Source organism: Mobula hypostoma, chromosome 11 (genome assembly GCF_963921235.1).
Source record: "Mobula hypostoma chromosome 11, sMobHyp1.1, whole genome shotgun sequence".
Lineage (NCBI taxonomy): Eukaryota > Metazoa > Chordata > Chondrichthyes > Myliobatiformes > Myliobatidae > Mobula > Mobula hypostoma.
In genome coordinates this window covers 100,987,347-101,010,654 of record NC_086107.1, presented here as the reverse complement: position 1 = coordinate 101,010,654, position 23,308 = coordinate 100,987,347, and the positions used below count along the sequence as shown (strand labels likewise).

General features: G+C 45.3%; 1 protein-coding gene across 12 annotated transcripts in view; it reads right to left on the bottom strand.

Moving 5' to 3' along the window:
• Window positions 1-23,308, bottom strand: part of triobpb (TRIO and F-actin binding protein b) — a 305,286-nt gene that overhangs the window by 200,387 nt on the left and 81,591 nt on the right. For all 12 annotated transcript variants that reach the window (XM_063062679.1, XM_063062675.1, XM_063062672.1 and 9 more), the window contains exons 6-8: window positions 11,900-12,035; window positions 9,704-9,781; window positions 3,689-3,769 (exon numbers count right to left, since the gene is read on the bottom strand). In XM_063062679.1, coding sequence (XP_062918749.1) covers window positions 3,689-3,769; window positions 9,704-9,781; window positions 11,900-12,035 — 295 coding nt within the window. The remainder of the gene's footprint in view (window positions 1-3,688; window positions 3,770-9,703; window positions 9,782-11,899; window positions 12,036-23,308) is intronic.

Below are 23,308 nucleotides of genomic sequence, written 5' to 3'. Positions count from 1 at the left end.
GCATGGGGATTGCTGAACCTGTAGAAACCATCAGGAGTATTGTGGCCACATCTGGGGGCCACACTGTAGGGAGCACAGTGTAGGTGGCTTATTAGAGTCGCAACAGGATTGAAGGATTTATGTTCTACACAGGAAGTGGGATTGTTTTCCTGAAGTCAGAGAGGGTTAAGGGAAAAATTCAGAGCTGCTTAAAACTGCCAAGAGTTTCCACTGCTATAAGGAGAACTAGTCCCATTAGCAGAAGGCACAAATTTGAGGGAAGACGTCCAGTGGAAGAAGGTTTTATAGTTACATTGGGTCGTTCAAGTTCAAGTTTGTGACGGGGATACAGTGAGTGGCGGAGGCAGATTCAGAACTGGATGACTATGGAGACTGCAGTCATACAGGGAGTGTAGGGAAGAATTAACTCTTAAAAGAGCTAACACAGACATCATGGGTCAGACAGCCTCTTCCTGTGCATCAATGTGACTGTCCGGAGAGGAAGGGGTCAAATTCAGCTGTGGCAACCCCGGATCACCAACAGTCTCCATCTGGGCCAACACAGGCAAATTAATAACTGGTGCTTTGAGAAGATTCAGAATTACAGTGGCAGGAGCACAGAGAACAAGTGAGAATGCCCATCAGCTAAATATATTTAACAAAGCAGAATATTTGTTTGACCTGCTCAGTAAGGAAACAACTTAAGAGACCTGAAATTTTGTATCTAAGTTAAGTTTTGAACAAGGGCGTGTACCACACTCTTAGTTTTTCTAAATCCATCACAGGCATTTTCCCATCGATTAAAAGAAACTATATTTTAATTTCCCCCAAATGAAAGTGGATAACTTTTTTCTTGTGAATCTAGGACACGAGGTTTACCCTAAAGACATGTGAAGAGTGGCGAAGTTTAATATACTTTAGTACAGGGTTCCCAACCTTGATTATGCCACGGACCCCTACTATTAACTAAGGGGTCTGTGGACACCTGATTGGGAACCCTGGTTTAGAAGTTATGGGTCCCAAAACTCCTGAATTTTTCCATTGAAAATTAATAATTAAAAATTCTGGCCAATCCTCTTACCTTCAACCATCTAAATTAATTTGCATTTCTGTTTATTGAAATAAATCACCTAAAATTTAAATCTTTTTTTTAATAAACAGGTACATGTTTAACCTTGGTTCTGAGAGGTACACTGCATTTGTACAGTTTTTATGACATTGCATCAATTTTTAAGAAGTTTTACTGAGCTACAGAATCCCCCTGAGACATTGCAGAGAAAGAGGAAGGTTCCAGTGGAAGAGGCAGTGTATTACCAAGGCTGCACCAGGAGAGGCTCAAAGTGTGGAAGGAAATGTACATTCCCAACTAGCTTTAGCAGAAAAACTGCAGCAAAAAAAAAAAATAATTGCATTTGGAAGCTATCTGCTTTTGTTCATAACCCAAATGTTGTCTATTTCTCTGAGCCAATAGTTTTGATTGGATCAATGCCCACTTCTTGCACTCACTGGTTGCTTTAAAGTGGAAAGGAAAATTCTGGAATGTGCCTTAGTAATGGGTAGGTTCAAATACCACTTCTTATAGGTCCTTCCTAAAACTCTTGCATCTTTATTGACAAACAGCGCACCTAAAGATACAAATTTTCGGAAAAGTTTTCAAAAATGGTACCACATACAATTGAGTCTACAATAAGGGTTAGTTATAATGTTCGGGAAAATGTCTTAGATACCAATTATCCCGCCTGATTGACCTTTCCAACACAATTGACTCAGTTTCCTGTTCAGCTTAGTTTTGTTGTGACCATCAGTGGACCAAGGACGACCACTGAAAGCTGTGACCTTTATCTGGAAAGGAATGCTTTTCCCATGGTCAGCTCTATGTTGGTTGTTCCAGAGTCAGAAATAAAAATAATCAGGTTCAAAAACAAAATGTCCAGTGTTTTCAAGTTCAAGTTTATTGTCACCTGACTGTACGTATCTACAACCAAATGAAACAGCGTCCCTCTGGACTACAGCGTACCCACAAAACGTGTATCACACACAGCACGTTAACAACATTACCACAGATAAGTTAATAAAATATAATTCAAAGTGCATGTGGTGTGCAGCAGAGGTAAACGGTAAACAGTACAATAAACGGTAAATAGCTCGGTATCCTGGCGATGAGACCTTGGTGGTCACAGGGTATGCAATAGTCTCACAGCCTGAGGGAGGGAGATGTTACTCAGTCTGGTAATCCTAGTCTTGACATTCCTGTACCTCCTTCCTGACGATAATGAGTCAAAGAGATTGTGGTTGTTAGGGATCTTCAACAATGCTTTGGGCCCTACGCTCCTGGTAAATGCCACAAACAGTGGGAGGGAAACCCCAGTGATCCTCTTGGCGGGTTTCACTATCCTCTGTAGGGTCTTGTGATCCAAAGCTTCACAGCTTCCGTACCACACAATGATCCAGCAGGACTGGACACTCCCAACGGTGCTCCTGTGGAAAGTTGTTAGAATGGGGGTGGGGAGCCTTGCACGCCTCGATCTCCTCAGAAAATGCAGATGCTGCGGTGCCTTCTTGACTAGTGAGGAGGAGTTGTGGGTCCAGGGTCCGTTATGTGCACACCAAGGAACTTTGTGCTCTTCACTCTCACCAAAGCAGAGCCATTGATGTGCAATGGAAAATAGTTGGCCTGTGCCTTCCTGGAGTTCACAATCATCTCTTCTGTCTTGTCCACGTTGAGACTCAGGTTGTTGTTCTCACACCATTTGACAGGCCTCTCCACCTCCTGTCTGTCTGCTGACTCATCACTGTTGCCGGTGGGGCCAGCCACTGTTGTATCATCAGCGAACCTGATGATGCAGTTTGAGGTGGATCTGGCAGTACAGTCGTGAGTCAGCAGCGTGAATAGAAGTGAGCTGAACACACAGCCCCAGGGCAGCAGTGCTCAGCATGATGGAGCTTGAAGTGTTGCTGCCAACTCCAACTGACTATGGTCTTTCTGCCAAGAAATTACGGAGAGGGGCGTTGAGTCCCAACAAGGACAGTTTACCCACCAGCCTCCAAGGGAAGATCGTGTTAAACACTGAGCTGAAGTGTTTACGAAGCAATGGAATATTTCAACATTACAATTGAATACATTTATAGGCATCCGTTAGTCTCATGAGGCCATAGATTTGCGCCTTGGAAAGTTTCCAGGGCGCAGGCCTGGGCAAGGTTGTATGGAAGACCAGCAGTTGCCCATGCTACAAGTCTCCCCTCTCCACGCCACCGAGGTCGTCCAAGGGAAGGGCATTAGGGCCCATACAGCTTGGCACCAGTGTCATCGCAGAGCAATGTGTGGTTAAGTGCCTTGCTCAAGGACACAACACACAGCTTCAGCCAAGGCTCAAACTAGCAACCCTCAAATCACTAGGCCAACGCCTTAACCACTTGGCCACGCATTTAGGCATTGTGTATATATACGTACCCACTTAAAGGGAATTTTGTAAGCATACTTACTTTTTAGTATATCTTCCTTTTTATAGGAAACTTTAGTTAAACTACAAATTTTGAATCCGCTAAATATATTATTCAAGGAATAATTATATATTTAAGTCAGATTTTATTTCACTTATATGAAGTTTTATAGAACATAGTTGCATGGAAACATCATGTTTGCCAGTATAAAAACCAGAGCAATGCCAGGTTTAACAGCTAATAAATAATAATTACCAACATTAATTACCTTATCACGCTGCTGTGTTAGATATCGGTGGTTGATTTTCATTGAGAATGAGGAGGCCTGTTTTGAGACACCTCTGTCAGGCTGTAAAAAATGATGCATCCTTAAGAACGCATTGCAAGTAACAATCAGTATACCTATTTAAAGGCACACAAGCCATATTACAACCCTTTTCAATTGTCTCCTGCACACAGTACCTGGTTCCCCCCGCTGCTTTAGCTAATTAACTGCGTCAAACAAAATAGAATCAGAATCAGGTTTAATATCACTGGCATATGTCATGAAATTTGTTAACTTGGTGGCAGCAGTTCAACGCAACACATAATAATAGAGGAAAAAATGAATTACAGCAAGTATATAAAACATAGTTAAATTTAAAAAGTAGTGCAAAACAGAAATAAAAAAAGTAGTGAAGTAATGTTCATGGGTTCAACGTCCATTCAGAAATCAAGTCAAGTCATTTCGGCCATAAACTGCTGGTACAGTACACAGTAAAAACGAAACAACATTCCTCCAGGACCATGGTGTGACATGAAACAACACAAAACTACACTAGACTGAGACAACACAAGGCTACACTAGACTATGTAAGACAACACAAAAAGCTACACTACACTACAGGACTACATAAAGTGCACAAAACAGTGCAGGGCAGTACAATAAATAATAAACAAGACAATAGGCACAGTAGGGGACAAATTACAATATAATAATAAATGATGTAGATGTCAGTCTAGTCTCTGGGTACTAAGAAGTCTGATGGCTTGGGGGAAGAAACTGTTGAACAGTCTGGTCGTGAGAGCCTGAATGCTTCGGTACCTTTTGCCAGATGGCAGGAGGGAGAAGAGTTTGTATGAGGGGTGCGTGGGCTCCTTCACAATGCTGTTGGCTTTATAGGTGCAGCGTGTAGTGTAAATGTCTGTAATGGCGGGAAGAAAGACCCCGATGATCTTCTCAGCTGACCTCACTATCCGCTGCAGGGTCTTGTGAACCGAGACGGATCTGATGGCAGATGGGAAGAAGCTGTTCCTGAATTGTTAATCGTTGAGTGTGCGCCTTCAGGCTTATGTACCTCCTTCCTGATGTTAACAATGAGAAGAGGGCATGTTCTGGGTGATGGGGCCCTTACTGATGGACACTGCCTTTTTGAGACATCGCTCCTTGAAGATGTCCTAGATACAGAGGCCAGTGCCCATGATGGAGCTGACTGAGTTCACAACTTTCTACAACTTACTTCGATCCCGTGCAGTACCACCCCCCACCCAACAAACCAGATGGATTTGTAGCCATTTTGAACACTCTCCACAGTACATCTGCAGAAATTTGCAAGTGAATCTCCTCAAGCTTCAAATGAAATATAGTCACTGTTGTGCCTCCTTTGTAGCTGCATCGATATGTTGGGTCCAGGTAAAATCCTGAGAGATTTTGACACCCAGGAACTTGAAGTTGCTCATTCTCTCCACATCTGATCCCTCACTGAGGACTGGTGTGTGTTTCCTCATCTTACCCTTTCTGAAGTCCACAATCAGTTCATTGGTCTTACTGACGTTGAGTGCAAGGTTGTTACTGCGACAGCACTCGACTAGCTGGTATTTCTCACTCCTGTCCGCCTTTTCGTCATCATCTGAGATTCTGCCAACTATGGTTGTATCATCAGCTAATTTTAAAGATGGTGTTTGAGCTGTGCCTAGCCACACAGTCAAGAGTGTAGAGAGAGTAGAGCAGTGGGCTAAGCACACATCCCTGAGGTGGGTCAGTATTGATTGTCAGCGAGGTGGAGAAGTTATTTCTAATCCGCACAAATTGTGGTCTTCCGGTTAGGAAGACAAGGATCCAGCTGCAGGGGGAATAGGATTCATACTGAGTGGGATCTCCTAATTACTAAACTATTGATCTTTAGGAACTGGTAATAAAATCAATCTGAACCAGTTAAAACCAGGGATTGATTTAGGCCCATTGAACTCTTTACCCTTTCCCTACCCCCCTTTGATGCTCGCATATCTTCATCAGCTTTCACAAAAGCAAAATACTGCAGACACCAGGATTCTGAGATGCAAGAGAAACTCTGGTTATACTCAGTTGATTGGACAGCAGCGCGTGGAGAGTGAAACAGAATTCTTTAATTCTGATCGTCCTCTTACAACAAGTCTTCTGTGTTCCCCACAGATGCCGCCTGGCCATTTGAGCATTCAGAGCAATTTCCATTTTGTTTTAAGTAGCTGCGATGGACTAATTGACAAACAAGAGAGGATCTGCAGATGCTGGAAATCCGAGCAACACTGATTCATCGCATCTTTCTTTCTTACCCTCGACATCCCACATTTCTTCATCCCTTTGTCAGATGGGCACACTGCAAAATGTTGCTCCTAATGCAAACAGGGAGGATCAAACCAGATTAGTTCAGACTTGTCGGTTGCCTTAATGTGGTGGATAGAAGCGTATGTGAGGTTGCATATAGACAACTTGAGGATAACTACAAGTGAGTCTTTGAATTGCACGGAATTAGAAGTGGGATTATGAGATGGCTGGTATTAGGAAACAGGCACGGGGGTGAGGGGCGGGTAGGCTATAATAATTTCTCCAGGAACCTAATGTCGACTGTTTGCTTTTTTCCGTAGATGCTGCCTCGTCTGCTGAGTTCCTCCAGCATTTTGTGTGCGCTCCAGCCTCTGCTGATTTCCTACTGTCTGTCTCCAGGGATCATGTAGAGATGCTTCAGCTTTTAATGTTTATGACTCAGTTGCAGGTTGACACAGGCAGATGGGAGGGAGGGAGGCCAATTAAACTTCAGGTTCATGGGCTTGGAATTTTAAAGCCTTAAAGCACTCTTTTAGAGGTGCAAAACCTCTGAGGTCCTCCGCTGCCTCTCTACACTGTACCTCGTCTCCCAAGGATGGAAAGAAGATTCATCAGAATAACATCAGGGCTGAAAGGGTTAATCTCTGAGGATGGACTGGACTGAAACACGGTGTACTGGAGAAGCAAGGCATAATTGAGAACTCGTAACGAAAGAAGGACTCGTTGGAGGAATTAACTTCCAAAATGTGGTAAATCCAGGACAAGCCCTTTGACATCTGGGACTGAATCACTTCGCAGATTGTACAGGAAAATTGGAATTCTCACCCCAAAAGGCTGCTGATTCTGGAGGTCAGCTGCCTTTATTTTGGATATAGAGTAAAGATGTAGAGGTTTGGGGCTGAAGGTATACAGCTGCAGTTCAGAGCCACTGTTATCTAACTGTCTGCACTCATCTTCGACCTAGATCCTGCCCTCCTTGAAGGAAGCTTCTCCTCACTGTGCCTTGTTCAGTACTCTTGTAAGATTTAGGAGTTTGAGGGGATTTGGTTTGTCATCTAACACACTCGAAAACTTGTACAGATGTACAGTGGAGAGCATTCTAACCGGCTGCATCGCCGTCTGGTATGGGAGGGGTGGCTACCGCGAAGGATCGAAGTAAGTTGCAGGAAGTTGAAAAATTAGTCAGCTCCATCATGGGCACTGGCCTCTGTAGAATCCAAGACATCTTTAGGAGCGATGCCTCAGAAAGGCGGCGTCCATCATTAAGGACCCCCACCACCCAGGACATGCCCTCTTCTCATTGTTACCATCAGGAAGGAGATACAAAAGCCTGAAGGCACACACTCAGTGATTCAGGAACAGCTTCTTCCCCTCTGCCATCTGATTTCCACATGGACATTAAACCCATGAACACTACCTCACTACTTTTTTTATTTCACAAACAAGAAAATCTGCATATGCTGGAAATCCAAGCATCACACACAAAAGTTCCTAAGTTCCTCCAGCATTTTGTGTGTGTGTGTCACTTTTTTATTTATTTCTGTTTTGCACTACTTGTTTTAACTATTTAATATACATATATATTTACAGTAATTCATTTATTTCTCTATAGTTTTTTCCTTTATATTTATCAAGTATTGCATTGTACTGCTGCTGCAAAGTTAATAAATTTCACAACATATGCTGGTGATATTAAACCTGATTCTGATTCTGATTTTACCTCTATTTCAAAATTATAAATTGCAAGAATTAAGCTCTTGAGTACAAGTTGCATTGAGCACTGTTCAAAATGCCCAGAGGCAGATTTGGATCAGTGTTGGTCTGTTTGCTTGCTTTCTCTTAAAACAATGATCCAAATGTAGAGTGCCTGCAGCTTCAAGTCCCTGGGCGTCAACATCTCAGAGGATCTGTCCTGTGCCCAACGTACTGATGCAATCGCAAAGAAGCCCTGCTGGCAGCTCAGCTTCATTTGGAGCTTGAGGAGGTTTGGTTTGCCACCAAGTCTAGCAGATTCCTGCATATTGGTGGTTGTGAGCGTTCTGATTGGCGGCTCATTCTGATTGAAAGGAAGCTCCAATGCACAGGATCGCAAGAGGGGGCAGAGGGTCGACGACACAGCTAGCTCCATCACGGGTACAACCCTCCCCAACATCAAGGAAATCTTCCAAAGGCGGTGCCTCGAGAAGGTGGCATCCATCATTAAGGACCCTCACCATCCGGGACGTGCCCTCTTCTCATTGCTCTTACCAGGGTGGAAGCCCGGAAGTCTGACGACCCACATTCAACATTTCAGGAACAGCTTCTTCCCCAATGTCACTGGATTTCTGAACAGTCCGTTGACCCGTAAACACTACCTCGCTGTTCCTCTTTCGAACTTTTTATTTATTTGTGACTCAGTCATTTTTATGTCTTACTCGGGTCTGCTACAGCAAAACTACACATTTAATGACATATCAGTGATAATAAACCTGATTCTGATTTTAGGAAACAACCTGCAAGTTTACCGATGATGCCAGCGGGCATGAGTGTCAGGATGGTGGCCAAACCCAATCGTCACACGCAGACCTCAACATCTTGGGCAGAATGGTCCGGTAGAGTCAAACCAAGCCTAATCTGGAGATGTCCGATGTTATCCGCATGGAAAGCTGAGGATGAGGTGGGAGAAGATTGCAACTGCCTAGCAATCAAATCACAGAGGTGACCTTATCAAATAGCGGAGAAGGATTGAGGGACTGTGTGACCTCATCCTACCCATCTTTCTGTTCAAACATAGTGTCTGCCATCTCAGATCAGGAAACCAAGAATAAACCCAGGAATGGAAAGGTTAATGTACGAGCAGCAATTGATGACTTTGGACCTACACTCGCTGGAGTTTAGAAGAATGGGGGGGTGGGTTCTCATTGAAATCTATCGAAAATTGAAAGGTCTACATAGAGTGGACGTGGAAAGAATGTTTCCTATAGTGGGGCAGTCTACAACCAGAGGACACAGGTAGAGTGGATGTGGCAAAGATGTTTCCTACAGTGGGGGAGTCTAGAATCAGAGGACACAGCCTCAGAATAGAAGGATGAAGGATAAACAGAGATGAGGAGGAAGTTCTTTAGCCAGAGTGTGGTGAATCTGTGGAATTCATTGCCATAGATGGCTGTGGAGACCAAATTAATGGGAATATTTAAAGGGGAGGTTGATAGATTTTTGATTAGTAAGGGCGTCAAAGGTTACGGGGAGAAGGCAGGAGAATGGGGTTAAGAGGGAAAATAAATCAGCCATGATGGAATGGCAGAGCAGACTCAAAGGGCCGAATGGCCTAATTCTGCTCCTATGTCTTCTAGTCTCATGGTCTTAAAGGCATATACTTGGAGCAAAATATATATCCCTATCCCTTGAAACCACCTTCAGCCTCTGCTATCCAAACCTGCTTAACAGCTTTCACTTTTCCTGGGCACTCCTTATGCTACATCGGCCTTAAATCTCTTCCTAAACCTTTCTATCCTCCTTAAAACCTTCTGTTGTTGACAAGGCTTTTTGGACGCCTCCTCATTTGAGTCACTGTCAGATTCTGTTTAGTAATTCCCCTGAGGTGGTAAAACCAAAGCCATTGTTCCATTGACACTGCCCGCTGAAACCAGTATTAAATCGGTTTCTTGCCCAAACGGTGGTAAATGCCCTGAAGGATGCCAAATCCATTTACTGTGATACATTAACAATCTACACACTTACCACGTCGTACTTAGTGTCTGTGGAAGCATCTCGCATTCTGCTTTTGGAGAAAGTCCGCTGAGAGCCTTCCCGGTCGGTCTAAGAGGGAGTATTATCCATTAAGCGTTTTTCTTCCATTATTTTTCCTCAAACTATCCCAATATTAATTTCCCTGGAAATACTCTCAATCATCTGCCCACATTGTGGTTGGAACTCCCACAGATGCCAGCCCTGATTTTAACTATTTGGATCTGAAGAATTTAATCCTTGCTTCTTACCAAGAATCCATTAAACTATTTATGTCTGACAATTAGACCCCAAATAAATCTCCAAATAAAGTGGACAAAAACTATTAATGAACAATAAAATAGCATCTGGTCACAGGGAATCCCAGACTCTCTGACCCAGGAGCCAGCTGGCCAGAAGGTGCCCTCTCATATCCAAAAAATGTATTATCCTCCCACAGGGAATTCTTGGGCCTCGTCGCCATGGCCACCATCCTCCACCCACAAGAGACTGCTCTCCTAGATTAAAATGAACCCCACGCGTCCAAGGAACTCCTCAGACCTGAACCACTTCCTCTGGCCAACTGATACGACCCTTTGTGTGGCCGGGTTGCTGGTGGGAATTGGGAGCAATTTCATAAAGTTTTATTTAACATTTTAACAAAGATACCCTCCAGCACCACGTCTGGCACCAAGGAGTGTTGGGCAGTATTGGTGCCAGATGACAAAGGCATTGTCATTAAGGAATAAGCACTGGAATTGACTGGTATAGAGAGAGGATAATGAAATAGTGCATTAGTCGGGCATCTTTTCCTCCCCGTCCCAGCACTGGTAATTTATTCACTTTAAAGTTGCCTGACTAATTCACTGTTTCATTGTTCTCTCTCTCCATGTCAGTCAATTCCAGTGTTTATTCCTCAATGGCAATGCCTTCATCATTTTCTTAATTTGTGCAAACAAATGGGAAGTATTTGTGGAGAGCCAGACCTATCTTCCACTTGGGACAACTGCTCTGCCCGTAACCGCAAGAAATTGCAGAGAACTGTGAACGCAGCCCAGTCCGTTACACAAACCGGCCTCCCTTTCATTCACTCTGTCCACATCTTCCACTGCAACGTAGTCAAGAAATTCTCCCACCCTGGCCATTCTCTCTTCTTCCCTCTGCCACTGGCCAGAAGATATAAAAGCCCGAGAGCACGTACCATCAGGCTCGAGGACAGCTTCTATCCCACTGTACAGACTAAAAGATGGAAGTCTTGATCTCCCAATCTACCTCATTGAGACCCCAGCACTTTATCTGTCTACCTGCACTGCTCTTTCTCTATAACTATAACACTGAATTCTGATGTTTTAAAAATGTACGTATGGATGGAGTGATGTCTGGATGGCACCCAGACAAAAGACTCCTGCAAACACAAGAGATTCTGCAGATGCATGAAATCCAGAGCAACACACAAAGTGCTGGAGGAACTCAGCAGATCAGGCAACATTTACAGTAGGAAGTCCTGTTTAAGGATCTCGGCCCAAAACGTCGACTGTTTATTCCCTTCCATAGATGTTGCCTGACCTGCTGAGTTCCACCAGCATACACAGCCTCAGAATAGTGGGGCATCCTTTTAGAACGGAGATGAGAAGGAATTTCATTAGCCAGAGAATGGTGAATCTGTGGAATTCATTGCCTCAGGCAGATGTGGAGGCCCAAGTCATTGGGTATATTTGAAGCAAAGGTTGATGGGGTTCTTGACTAGTCAGAGCATGGAAGGGTATGGGGAGAAGGCACGCGATTGGGCCTGAGAGGAAAATGGATCAGCCATGATGAAATGGCGGAGCAGACTCAATGGGCCAAACGGCCTAATTCTGTTTCTATATCTTACAGTCATATTTTGTGTGTTGCAAACGAATTTCACTGCATTTCAGTAAACGTGACAATAATAAATCAATATCAATACCCAGGTTGATAGTTTGCCTCCAGAAGAAACTACTCTTTCCTTTTTTAATCCCTTTTCCATTTAAGTATTTATAGAATACCTTTGGGAGTTCTTTTCTTCCCTCTGCTGGTTTTCATGCACCCTCTTTGCAGTCAAAACCCATAACTTTTGGAGATTGATTTTTAACTTAACCAACGTCAGGAATTGTCTGTCATCTCAGCTGTTCAGAAAATATCAAGGAGATAAACGTTGAAACATTAAAAAAAACAGGAACAGCCACTAACCTCTTTCTGTTGAAATCTCCTGGGATAGACCTTACTCATGCTCGATTCTTCCTCGAGGCGATGGGATATCGTAGATTCTCTTTGTGCTCTACCCACGTTGGTAGGGATGAAGTCACGATATGCCTCAGTAACCGGCCTGTTGCAAGACAGTTGAAGTGACCTCACTCAGAGACACTGGGTTTAACGGGGAAACAAATCCTCCATTGGGTTTCCTTACCATTTACATTAGATAACGCAAACAGAAAGCGAGGCCATTCAGCTCATCCTTACCTCCTCTGCTAGCCCTCCCCCTCATGCTCCTTTCCTTTACAGACTCCGGGAGCATTGAAACAAACCCTTCACCCATAGGGTGGCTCGGTAGCATAGTGGCTAGCACAACGGTTTACAGTGCAGGCGACCCAGGTTCAATTCCCGCTGCTGCCTGTAAGGAGTTTGTACGTCACTCGCCGTGACCACATACAGTCCATACTGTACCAGCTGGTAGGTTAATTGGTCATTGCAAATTGTCCCATGTTTAAGCTAGGGTTAAATCGGGCGAGTGCTGGGTGGCGTGCCTCGAAGGACCAGCAGGGCCTTGTTAGAGCGATTTTTGGGTTCAGCACATTCGCATTTAGCAATTGACTCCTCAGCCACCAATCTCCAAATCTGAATGTAAATTGTAGATTCAATTTAAATGAACAATAGGTTCCTAAAATTGTGTATCACAGACCGGACAAAACTGATTAAAATTCATCTTGATGTCAGTGGTGTGGGTGCAAATCGTGTGGCGTGAAGTTTGTGTGTAGTTTCAAAGAAAGCATTGTAAATATGGAATTGACCTTTGATGTTCAGCACATAAAATACCAAGCCCCACGTTCGGCCAGCCAGACCTTTCGAAAAGCCTCTCCGCATGCCGCCCGCTGCTTCATATCTACCAGTACTTTTCTCCAGTGACTTCATTCACGCAACAACAGACCTATTCCACGCTGTATCTCAATTAATCAATAAGTATAACCTGCCCAGCCCATCAAACATCATTTTGTTCCCCGTACATTCCCGTCAATTATCCTAGGCCCTCTGAAACACCCAAAGACGATGTCAGAGCGCTGTGACTCTTTGCATGCAGCTCCCTGCAGGTCTATTTCCTTCAATAATTGTACTCTTTGAAATCTAAATTCTGAGCCTTTAACTATTTGCACTGCACTTTCTCTGTAACTGTCATGTCCTGTTATTGTTTTCCCTTGTACTAACTCAATGTACTTACGTTTGAAATGATCTGTATGAATGGCATGCAAAGTTTTTCACAACCAAGAGTCATAGTCATCGTCGGCGTCTTGCCCTTCATTAGGACAGTAGGAAACTTTTCCTCACTGCAAGGGTGTGAGTAAGAAGCTTCGAAGGGATTTTTTCCCTGCGGAACGGTGGTTGGAGGCTGAGGCTCCCACACACTGGAAAAAGTACAGAGCCCTGCCAGCTTACATCCCCACGCATACAAACAGCTCACGGGAATGGGACCATGCTGTGACCCGGGGTGGGCCTGTGTCCAGACAAGGTCTGAAATCGTTAAGGCAAAGAGGCCACGTGCCAACTGAGATTTGTATAGATGGGTACGTGGTGGTTGCCTTGGAAATGGTGGGCTGAAGGGCCTGTTTCTGTGCGCTATGATTCAGTGACTAAGTAGAAAGCTGCACTAGCCCTTCTCTCAGTTACTCACCACTTCAACAGGCCCTGGCACGGGTTCAGACGGTGGCTTTCCAGCCTGGAATCTGGAGACTGCTGAACACTCACACTGCCCCCGGGGACTTCACCCGGACCCCTGCGTGGCAGCGCTGAAGCCGGAGGGTCAGTGTTCCACAGTGCCGAAGGCTACCTTCACCCGGAGCCCAACCTGGCCGCACCGAAGCCGGAGAGACGGAGTTCCACTGTGCCGAAGGCCACACAGCCGGCTGTACGGGAGTGGCTCAGTTACGAAATTATCAGTTGGCACATCCACTGCCGATCTCAGGGGAAGTCTAGGCCCATTAGTTTAGCTTCTACTGGGAGGATGTTGCTATAGACTAACTGTATTCCCACTTGGGGAAATTAAACTGATAGAGAAAGACCAATGTTAATGGATAAGTGAAGGCCAAGTCAAAAGCAATTAATTAAACTTGTGGCAGTATCGGGAGTTGTGTTCAGAAGAGTATCCATGGAGTAGTTTACATGGATTTCCAATGTGTTTTCAACAAGGTCAAATTAAGGCTTAAAGAGATAAATTTTTGATCTAATTGATTAAACATGATCAAAGGAAAATACTTAAACTGGAAGGAAAGGATTTGTCCTGGGATCACAAGAATGCTCTAATTGGTTAATCATGTTCTACAGCAGACACTCTGTACTGAACACTAGTGGGAGGAGACTGCCAAACAGAAAGAGAGAAAGATTCAAGGATGTGCTGAAACCCATCTGCCCACCTCTGTAGACTAGCACAGTCCAGTGCAGCAGAGGTGATCACCTTCCCCCACCCCCACCCCAACCCCAGCCTCCACCGCCACCCACCAAAATGGCTGCCAGCGTGGATCCTTTCCATTCTGGCCTCAAACACACATCTTTACGATGGCAACCGTTGGTGCTAGACTAAGTGTTGGGGTCTCGTCATCTTCTCCTTCCTCCCCTGGTTGAGAAGGTACAAGAATTTAATAAGCAGGGAACTACAGGTGCTGGACTAAGATGACCACAACCTTGTCATAGGGTTTGGAGGCTTGCATGTCTCAGCGACCCAGGGAGCTATGATGGCTGGAGTCAGGGCCTTGTGCTTTGGTAGGGTCACCCATGCCAAAGGTCAAGGGGTAGAGGCAAGACTAAATGTGGTCCACCAGTCCTCCAGGTTTTGGGGGTTCAGCTTACGGCTAACAATCCAGATCAGGTTAAAAACTGTTATGGAAACAGTAATGAAGAGTCATTCTACATCTGAGTGTGATGGTATTTCTGAGACTCCATTCAGGATTTGCATGACTGACAGGACTGAAAACCGAGAGGAGGTTACTGGCATGACGAAGGAAGCCCTGAACACCGCCAAGACCAAAATTGGTTTTGGCCAAGGACGATCAGAGATGGAAGGCTTTTTTGGTGCCCAAAATGCCAGTAGTATAACGCGCATTAAGTAAGTCAGTTTGGATGCTGGAACATTGGATACAGGGTTTGTATCAGATGTGGTCTGTAGCTCACAGTTTCAGCCCAGGTTTTTGTTCCTTCTCTTTCTCTGTCCTTATTCACACGTCTCCTCCCAACCACAGCAATGATGCTCACCCTCAATCATTCAGTCTCTCTTGGTCCCCACCCTATCACAGACATTTCTTTGTGCCCTCTTCTCTGCAACTTCTAAATTTTCCTGGTCTTGATGAAAATTCATCGATCTGAACCATTAATACTTCACCTATCTTCACAGATACAGCTGAGTAGCCACTGTGTGTTTTCTGTTTTCCTTAGGGAAGGGTCCAGGGTCCAGTTCTGGATTAGAGTCACAGAGCCATCCAGCACAGAAACAGGCCACTCGGCCCATCAGCTCTACGCCGACTATTTACAGTCTGTCCTCAGGTAACGAATGGGTTCCCCTTTTTTTTAACAGCTGTCTCAAGTTAATTTTGTCAGGTAATACAGAAGAGTCACTTGATACGGCAAATCGTATGGGCATTGTAATGAAAGGCTACAGGTAAGAGTGAGGAGAAAGAATAATCACTAAAAGTAGAGAGGGGAAGCTAAGACACGAGGGATTCTGCAGATGCTGGAAATCTTGAGCAACACACACGAAATCTGGAGAAGCTCGGCAGGTCAGGCAGCACCTATGGAGGAAAATGATATTTCAAAGGTAAGGGGATGTCAGGATATCAGAGCCAAGTTGTTTTACACAGGAATGTCAGAGGCAAGTTTTTTTTTTACACAGAGTGCTGGGTAGGTGGAACACACACTGCCAGCAGAGATGATAGAGGCAGATACATTGGGGACTTAGATGGGCATATAGATGATTTAAAAATTGAGGGTTATGTGGGAAGGAAAGGTTAGTTTGATTCTGAGTAACACATACAAAAGTGCAGGAGGAACTCAGGTCAGGTAACATCCACGGAAAGGAATAAACTGTTGACGTTTTGGGCTAACAGCCCTCATCAGCACAGGAAAGGAAGGGGGCAGAATCCAGAATAAGGTGGTGGGAAGAGGGGAAGGAGCACAAGCTAAAGATGGTATCTGATGCCAGCTGGGTGGATGAAGTGAGGAGCTGGGAGGTGATTGGTGGAAAAGGCAAAGGGCTGGAGAATCTGGTAGGAGAGGGTAGTAGACCACAGGAGAAAGGAGAGGGAGGACATCAGAGAGAGGTGTTAGGCAGGTAAGAAGAGGGAAGCAGGGAGCCACAGCGGGGAATAGAAGAGGAGGGAAGGGGGAGGGAAAGAGTTACCGGAAGTTAGAGAAGTTGATGTCCATGCCACCAGGTTGGAGGCCACCCAGGTGGAATATGAGGTGTTGCTCCTCCAACCTGAGGATGGCCTCATTGTGGCCGTAGAGAAGGCCATGAACTGACACGGCAGAATGGGAGTGGGGACTGGAATTAAAACGTTTGGCCACCGGGAAACCCTGCTTGTCGTGGATAGAGCGAAGTGGTCCCCCAATCTCTCCGGATCTCACCAATGCAGAGCAGGCTTTGTCAGGAGCACTGTATACAGTAGACGACCCCAACAGGTCTGTAGGTGAAGTGCTGCCTCACCTGGAAGGACTGTTTGGAGCCCTGAATGGTGGCGAGGGAGGAGGTGAATGGGCTGGTGTAGCACTTTTTCCATTTGCAGGGCTAAGTGCCAGGAGGGAGATGAGTAGGGAAAGTCGAATGGACAAGGGAATCACAGAGGGCACACTCCCTGCAGAAAGCAGAGAGTTGGGGGTGGGGAGGAGTAAGATGTATTGGTGGTAGGAACCCATTGAAAATGGTGGAAGTTGTAGAGGATGATGTGTTTGGATGCGGAAGCACGTGGGTTGATAGGTAAGGACAAAAGGAACTCTACCCCTGTTAGGACGGTGGCTAGATGGGGTGAGGGCAGATGCGGGTACAGGCAGCATCAATGGTGGAGGAAGGGAAACCCCATTCTTTGAAGAAGGAAGAGATCTCTGGTGTTCTGGAAAGGAAAGCCTCATCCTGAGAATAGATTTGGTGGAAACAAAGGAACCGAGAAAAGGGAAATGACATTATTATTACAGGTGACAGGATGGAAAAAAGTATAGTCGAGATAGCCGTGAGAGTTGGTAGGTTTATAAAAGCAATTGGTAGACAGTTTGTCCCCAGAGACAGAGAGATCAAAAAAGGGGGAGATATGTCAGAAATGGCCAAGTGAACTTAAGGGCAGGGTGAAAGCTGGAGGCAAAATTGATTAAATTAACGAGCTCAGCACGGGTGCATGAAGCAGCACCAATGCAGTTGTTCTTTTTAGAGTTGGTTGAAAGATCAATCTTACAGTATCTTGAAAGGTCAGCACAGCATTGTGAGCTGTAGGGTTTGTACTATGCTGTAACGTTCTACGTTCTAGATGCTGCCTGACCTTCAGAGTTCCTCCAGCATTTTCTGTTTTGCAGAAGAAGAAATTAGTTCTGCTGTTCACAAAATCTGTACATTGGACTTTTGAGTTTAACAAGATCATGGGAGCTGTTCCTATGTTAAAGTCTGTCCCGAGCCTTATAGGCTCATCAGGCTGGTGCTTATGCCGGTTTCTGTGGCGTAAAGCTACTGAGAGTACGAGACTCCCCCGCCCCCGGATAGGACGCCAGTCTATCGCGAGGTTAACCCCCAGCATTTTTGCCGGTCCCCATTTTCAACTGGGTGGACTGGAGCAGTATTTGGTTAAGTGCCTTGCTCAAGGACACAACACACTGCCTCGGCTGGGGCTCGAACCCACAACCTTCAGATCGCTAGTCTAGCGCCTTAACCACTTGGCCACGCGCCACACTTGTTCCTATGTTGGACGTTTGTAACCCCGGGACAACCTGCATACCAGCACTTGGTCCATGGCCTACTGTGCCTTCTTTCACACTTTCAGCCGCTTCTTGGAGCATGACAACAAAGATTCAGTTTGCAAAGAGATGCCTCTGCTCCTTGCTGCCATCCGTCTTTCTGCCATGAAGAACAGACCACAGAGGACAAGGCAGTCAGCGTATGGGGAACACACGCAAGATGCTGGAGGAACTCAGCAGGCCAGGCAGCATCTTTGGAAAAAAGTACAGTCCATGTTTCGAGCCGAGACCCTGAAATCAATTGTACTTTTTTCCATAGATGCTGCCTGGCCTGCTGAGTTCCTTCAGCATTTTGTGTATGTTGTTTGGATTTCCAGCACCTGCAGATTTTCTCTTGTTTGTAATCAGAGTATGGGGACACGGTTTATACACCATAGCCAATGAGCAGCCCAGACTACAATCATTAAAGGGCAGGAGAAGCTTAACGTATCAACAAAGAACACTGGCTAATCACACTCTCCAACCCCCAATCTCTGTCTCAGTAAAACAGCCAGCATAATCAAAGACCCACCCACCGGGACATTGTCTCTTCTCCCCCTACTGTTGGGCAGAAGATACAGAAGCCCGAAAGCACCTACCACCAGGCTGAAGGACCATCAGCTTCTATCCTGCCTTTATCAGACTCTCGAACGGTCCCCTTGTATGATAAGATGGACTCTCAGCCTGAAAATCTACTTCATTATGACCTTGCATCCACACTGCATCTTATCGATAGTCTGTTTTTAAACACTTTATTCTGCATTGTTGTTGTTTTACCTTTCTACAGAGGCAGACAGATTTAAGAGGGTCCAGGGGAGGTTCACAAGAATGATTCCGGGGATGAAAGGGTTAATATATGATGAGTATTTGATGGCTCTGGGTCTGTGCTCGCTGGAGTTTAGAAGAATGAGGGTGGATCTCATTGAAACCTACCGGATATTGAAAGGCCCAGATGGAGTGAACTTGGAGAGGGTGTTTACCTTGTTCTATCTCAGTGCACCCCTGTAATGCTTTGATCTGTATGGGCGACAAGCTTCTCACTGCACCTTGGGACATGTGGGCAAAATGAAGCCAATGCTTCATTTCAGGGGTTTTCCAAATTAGTCTTTTCCATCCCACACTCTTAATACGCTCCGGGAAATTATGGTACAATCAATCCCTGGTTTTTAGGGAGAACCTCGCAAAAGTTCCTGTGACCCTCCCAGAACTTTAAACTCCTTCTTCTCAAATCAACAGCCATGCTTGTGGTGCGGGAGTACAGTCAAGATGTGTTGGGGAGAAGGCGGGTGTGATCGAAGCTCTTTGTCATCGATGGGTAAATCAGTCAGTGACGTGAGGGTACAGGGAGATGGCCCAGGGACTGTGTCTTGTTCTTCCTCTAGTCAGCACCACAGTGCAGCGGGCAGCGCTGGAGGCACACAGCACTCACAAACTGGTTCAGTCGCGCCACTGTCACTGTGACCGTCTGGGCTTCCCCTCCACCACGTGCTCTGCTTCCCTCCCACCATTCAAACACCAGTTGGTTACTTTAGGTTATCTGCAGGTGTAAGTGGGTGGCAGGAGGACTGGTGGCAAGGTAACACAGCGGTTAGCTCAACGCCTTACAGTACCAGCGACCCGGGTTCAATTCCCGCCGCTGGCCTGTAAGGATTCTGTACGTTCCCCCCGTGACCGCGTGGGTTTCCTCTGGGTGCTCCTGTTTCCTCCCACAGTCCAAAGACGTACCGGTTGGTAGGTTAACTGGTCATTGTAAGTTGTTCCATGATGAGGCTCAGATTAAACTGGGGGATTGCTGTGCGGCGCGGCTCACGGGTCTGGAAGGGCCTATTCAGCACGGTATCTCAGTGACAATAATAATCGGGAGACTCAATGGGCATGTGGGCGAGCAAAAGTTACAACTTCGACAACACCAATGATGGAATGTTCTGAGAGCTGGCATGGACTTGAAGGGCTGAACAGCCTCCTAGGTTGCAAGAAACTATGGAAAGTGCAGCTCAGACTCAAAGGCAGCTGTCCTGCTTCAATCTGACTCTTGAATACATCTGTTATACGCTAAAATATGAATTATCGATTTCCCAGTCTACCTCGTTGTGGCCCCTTCCACTTAATCCGTCTACCTGCACAGCACTCTCTCTGTAACTGTAACACTATATTCTGCATTCTGCTTTTCTTTTCACTCACTTACTGCCCGTTACACCACTGGTGTTTAGGGCAGCAATGAATATCCTCCATCTCTGTCTGTATACAAGGGATCTTCATTGCTGTTTCCATACAATTGTTTTTTGACCAGTCAGGGTTGTTAGCCTGGAGCTGAACCCCCAAACCTGGAGGACTGGAGGACCAGTGGACCACTCTTATTCTGGCCCCTATCCTTTCACCTAGGTGACCCTACCAAGAGCCAAAGCACAAGGCCCTGACTCCAGCCAACACAGCTCTCTGGGTCCATGAGGCAGGCAAGCCTCCAAACCCTACGACAAGGTTGTAACCCTCTTGGAGGTTTCTCTTCACTACCTCAATGTAACTATGTATGCAACAATCTGTCTGTCTAGGGGACATGGCCTCAAGATTTGGGGGAGTCAATTTAGGACGGAGATGAGGAGGAACCGCTTTTCCCAAAGAGTGGACAATCTGTGGAATTTCTCTGCCCAATGAACCAGTGGAGACTATCTCAAGGCAAAGTTGGATAGAGTTTTGACAAGGTTGGATAGATTTTTGCATAGGTAGGGAATTAATGGTTACGGGGAAAAGGCAGGTAGCTGGAGATAAGTCCATGGTCAGATCAACCATGATCTATTTGAATGGCGGAGAAGGCTCAATGGGCCAGGTGGCCGACTCCTGCTCCTATTTCTTATGTTTAAAGCAAAAGCTTTTTACCTATAATAGTAACAAACCAGTCCAATTCTTCCTGTCTCGATCACAAACCGTCTAAGCAGTATTGTGAATTCACCTCCACATGAGTGTCGTGAAGTTGCTGCGTCAGTACATTAATTGCACAGTAAACTCACAACAAACATTAAGTCTGACCGTTTATAACGCTATTAATGAGTAGTTTTCTCTTATTCAGAAAGTGGACGATTATAATGATGGAGTTCCTGCGTGCAATGACCATTTTTAAAATTATATTTGAAAAACAACGAAATTGCAGATGCTGGAAATCTGCAAGATTCAAAGTGCATTTATTATCAAAGCAGCCCTGAAATTCGTCTTCTCCACAGACAGCCACGAAACAAAGAACCACGAATCAACCACTTAACGTAAAAAACATCAACTCCCCCCTCCTGCCACGTGCAAAAAGCAACATAAAAAACAAGTGAAAACACTGAGTATAAAACACAAAATCAAAGGCATATTTTAGTTCAGTTCAGCTCAGTGTTCATTATCTGCAGTCTGTCCCGATTCAAAAACCACCCAGTAGAAGCAACGGAGTGACCAGAACTAGAACACTTTATAAACCTGAATTAGAGTCCAAGTCTACAAACTGTGGCAATTAAACCTTGCTCCGGCCCCATTCTCCAGAGAGATCATTCGAATGCAAGGACCTTCCTGGAGAGCAGCGAGCGAGAGGGAGGGAGAGACCGTCACATGCAGAAGAACAAACAAAACTGCTGCAGGAGGTCAGGCAGGATCTGTAGAGGGAGAACAGGAGTCAGTGACCTGAATGTCTGGGACAGTAGTGAATAACGTGCCCAGCAGTGCTTCGTCAATGAAGCAGTGCTTCCCCTATCAGGGAAAGTCAATGACTTGAAATATTAGCTTTGTTACTCTCTCCACGAACGCTGCCTGACCTGTTGAGTGTTTCCAGTATTTCCTACTTCATTTAACATTTTCAATGTTCTTATGCTTTTCAATTACTTTTGACTTGGTGCCACCTCATGAAAATCCCTGCTCCTCTCTCCCTTTGCTTCCCTTCCCTTGTTGCTCTGATAAAGAAATCTTTGAACTGAAACATCCGCTCTCCTTCTCTCTCACATCAAGCACTCTATAAGAAAGCAGCATCTATCATCAAGGACCCCCAATCATCCAGGTCATGCCCTCTCCCCACTACCACCATTGGGCAGGAGATACAGGAGCCACACAATCAGATTCAGGAACAGTTATTACCCTACAACCGTCAGGCTCCTGAACCAAAGTGGATAACATCAATCGACACAACTCTGAACTGATTCTACAACCTACAGACTCACTTTCACAGTCTCTTTTACAACATGTTCTCAGTATTTTTTCTTTGTACTATTTGTCTTCTGAAGCACATTAGTTGTTTGTTAGTCTTTGTTTATGTATAACTTTTCATAACTTTTCACTATTGCACATAAGTTTCCTAAGTTTCAAAACTTTTCACTATTGCACATCTTTATTTTCCTGTAAATGCCTACAAGAAGATGAATCTTAAGATAGTATACGATAACATATATATACTTTAATAAATTTACTTTGAACTTTGAATTCTCCACAGATGCTGCCTGGCCTGTTTCAGCAATTTTGTATTTGTATTTCAGACACTATTTCATATTTAATCCTCCTCTCCCAGAATCCATCCTTTTCCTTGAATCCACCCCAGCTTTGTCACATTCACTCCACTACTCTCACTGGTAGATGAAAGGCAGAGGCTGATAGATTCCTGATTCTTCAGCTGTCCATCGATTTTCGATGATGACTGAGGCCTGGACGAGGTTGTATGGAAGACCGGCAGTTGCCCATGCTGCAAGTCTCCCGTCTCCACACCACCAATATTGCCCAAGGTAAGGGCACTAGGACCCATACAGCTTGGCACTGGTGTCATCGCACAGCAATGTGTGGTTAAGTGCCTTGCTCAAGGACACAACACAAGGCTTGAACTAGTGACCTTCAGCTCACTAGACCGACGCCTTAACCACTTGGCCACTTGATTAGTCAGGGCAGGAAGGGATACAGGGAGAAGGCAGAAGATTGGGGCTGAGAAGGAAATGGATCGGCCATGATGAAATGGTGGAGCAGACTCGATGGGCTGAATGGCCTAATCTGCTCCTATCTCTTACGGTGAGGTAGATTCTAATAGAAACAGAGAAAACCTACAGCACAATACAGGCCCTTTGGCCCACAGAATTGTGCCGAACATGTCCCTACCTTAGAAATTACCAGGCTTACCTATAGCCCTCTATTTTACTAAGCTCCATGTACCTATCTAAAAATCTCTTAAAAGACCCTATCATATCTGCCTCCACCACCGCTGCCGGCAGCCCATTCCATGCACTCACCACTCTCTGAATTCTGTGGGTTTCTCTCCGTTTCCTGCCACATCCCAAAGATGTGCAGCTTGGTAGGTTCACAATCAAAGAGAAAATCTGCAGGTGCTGGAAATCTGAGCAACACACACAAAATGCTGGAGGAGCTCAGCAGGCCAGGCAGCATCCATGGAAAAGAGTAAACAGTCGACGTTTCGAGCTG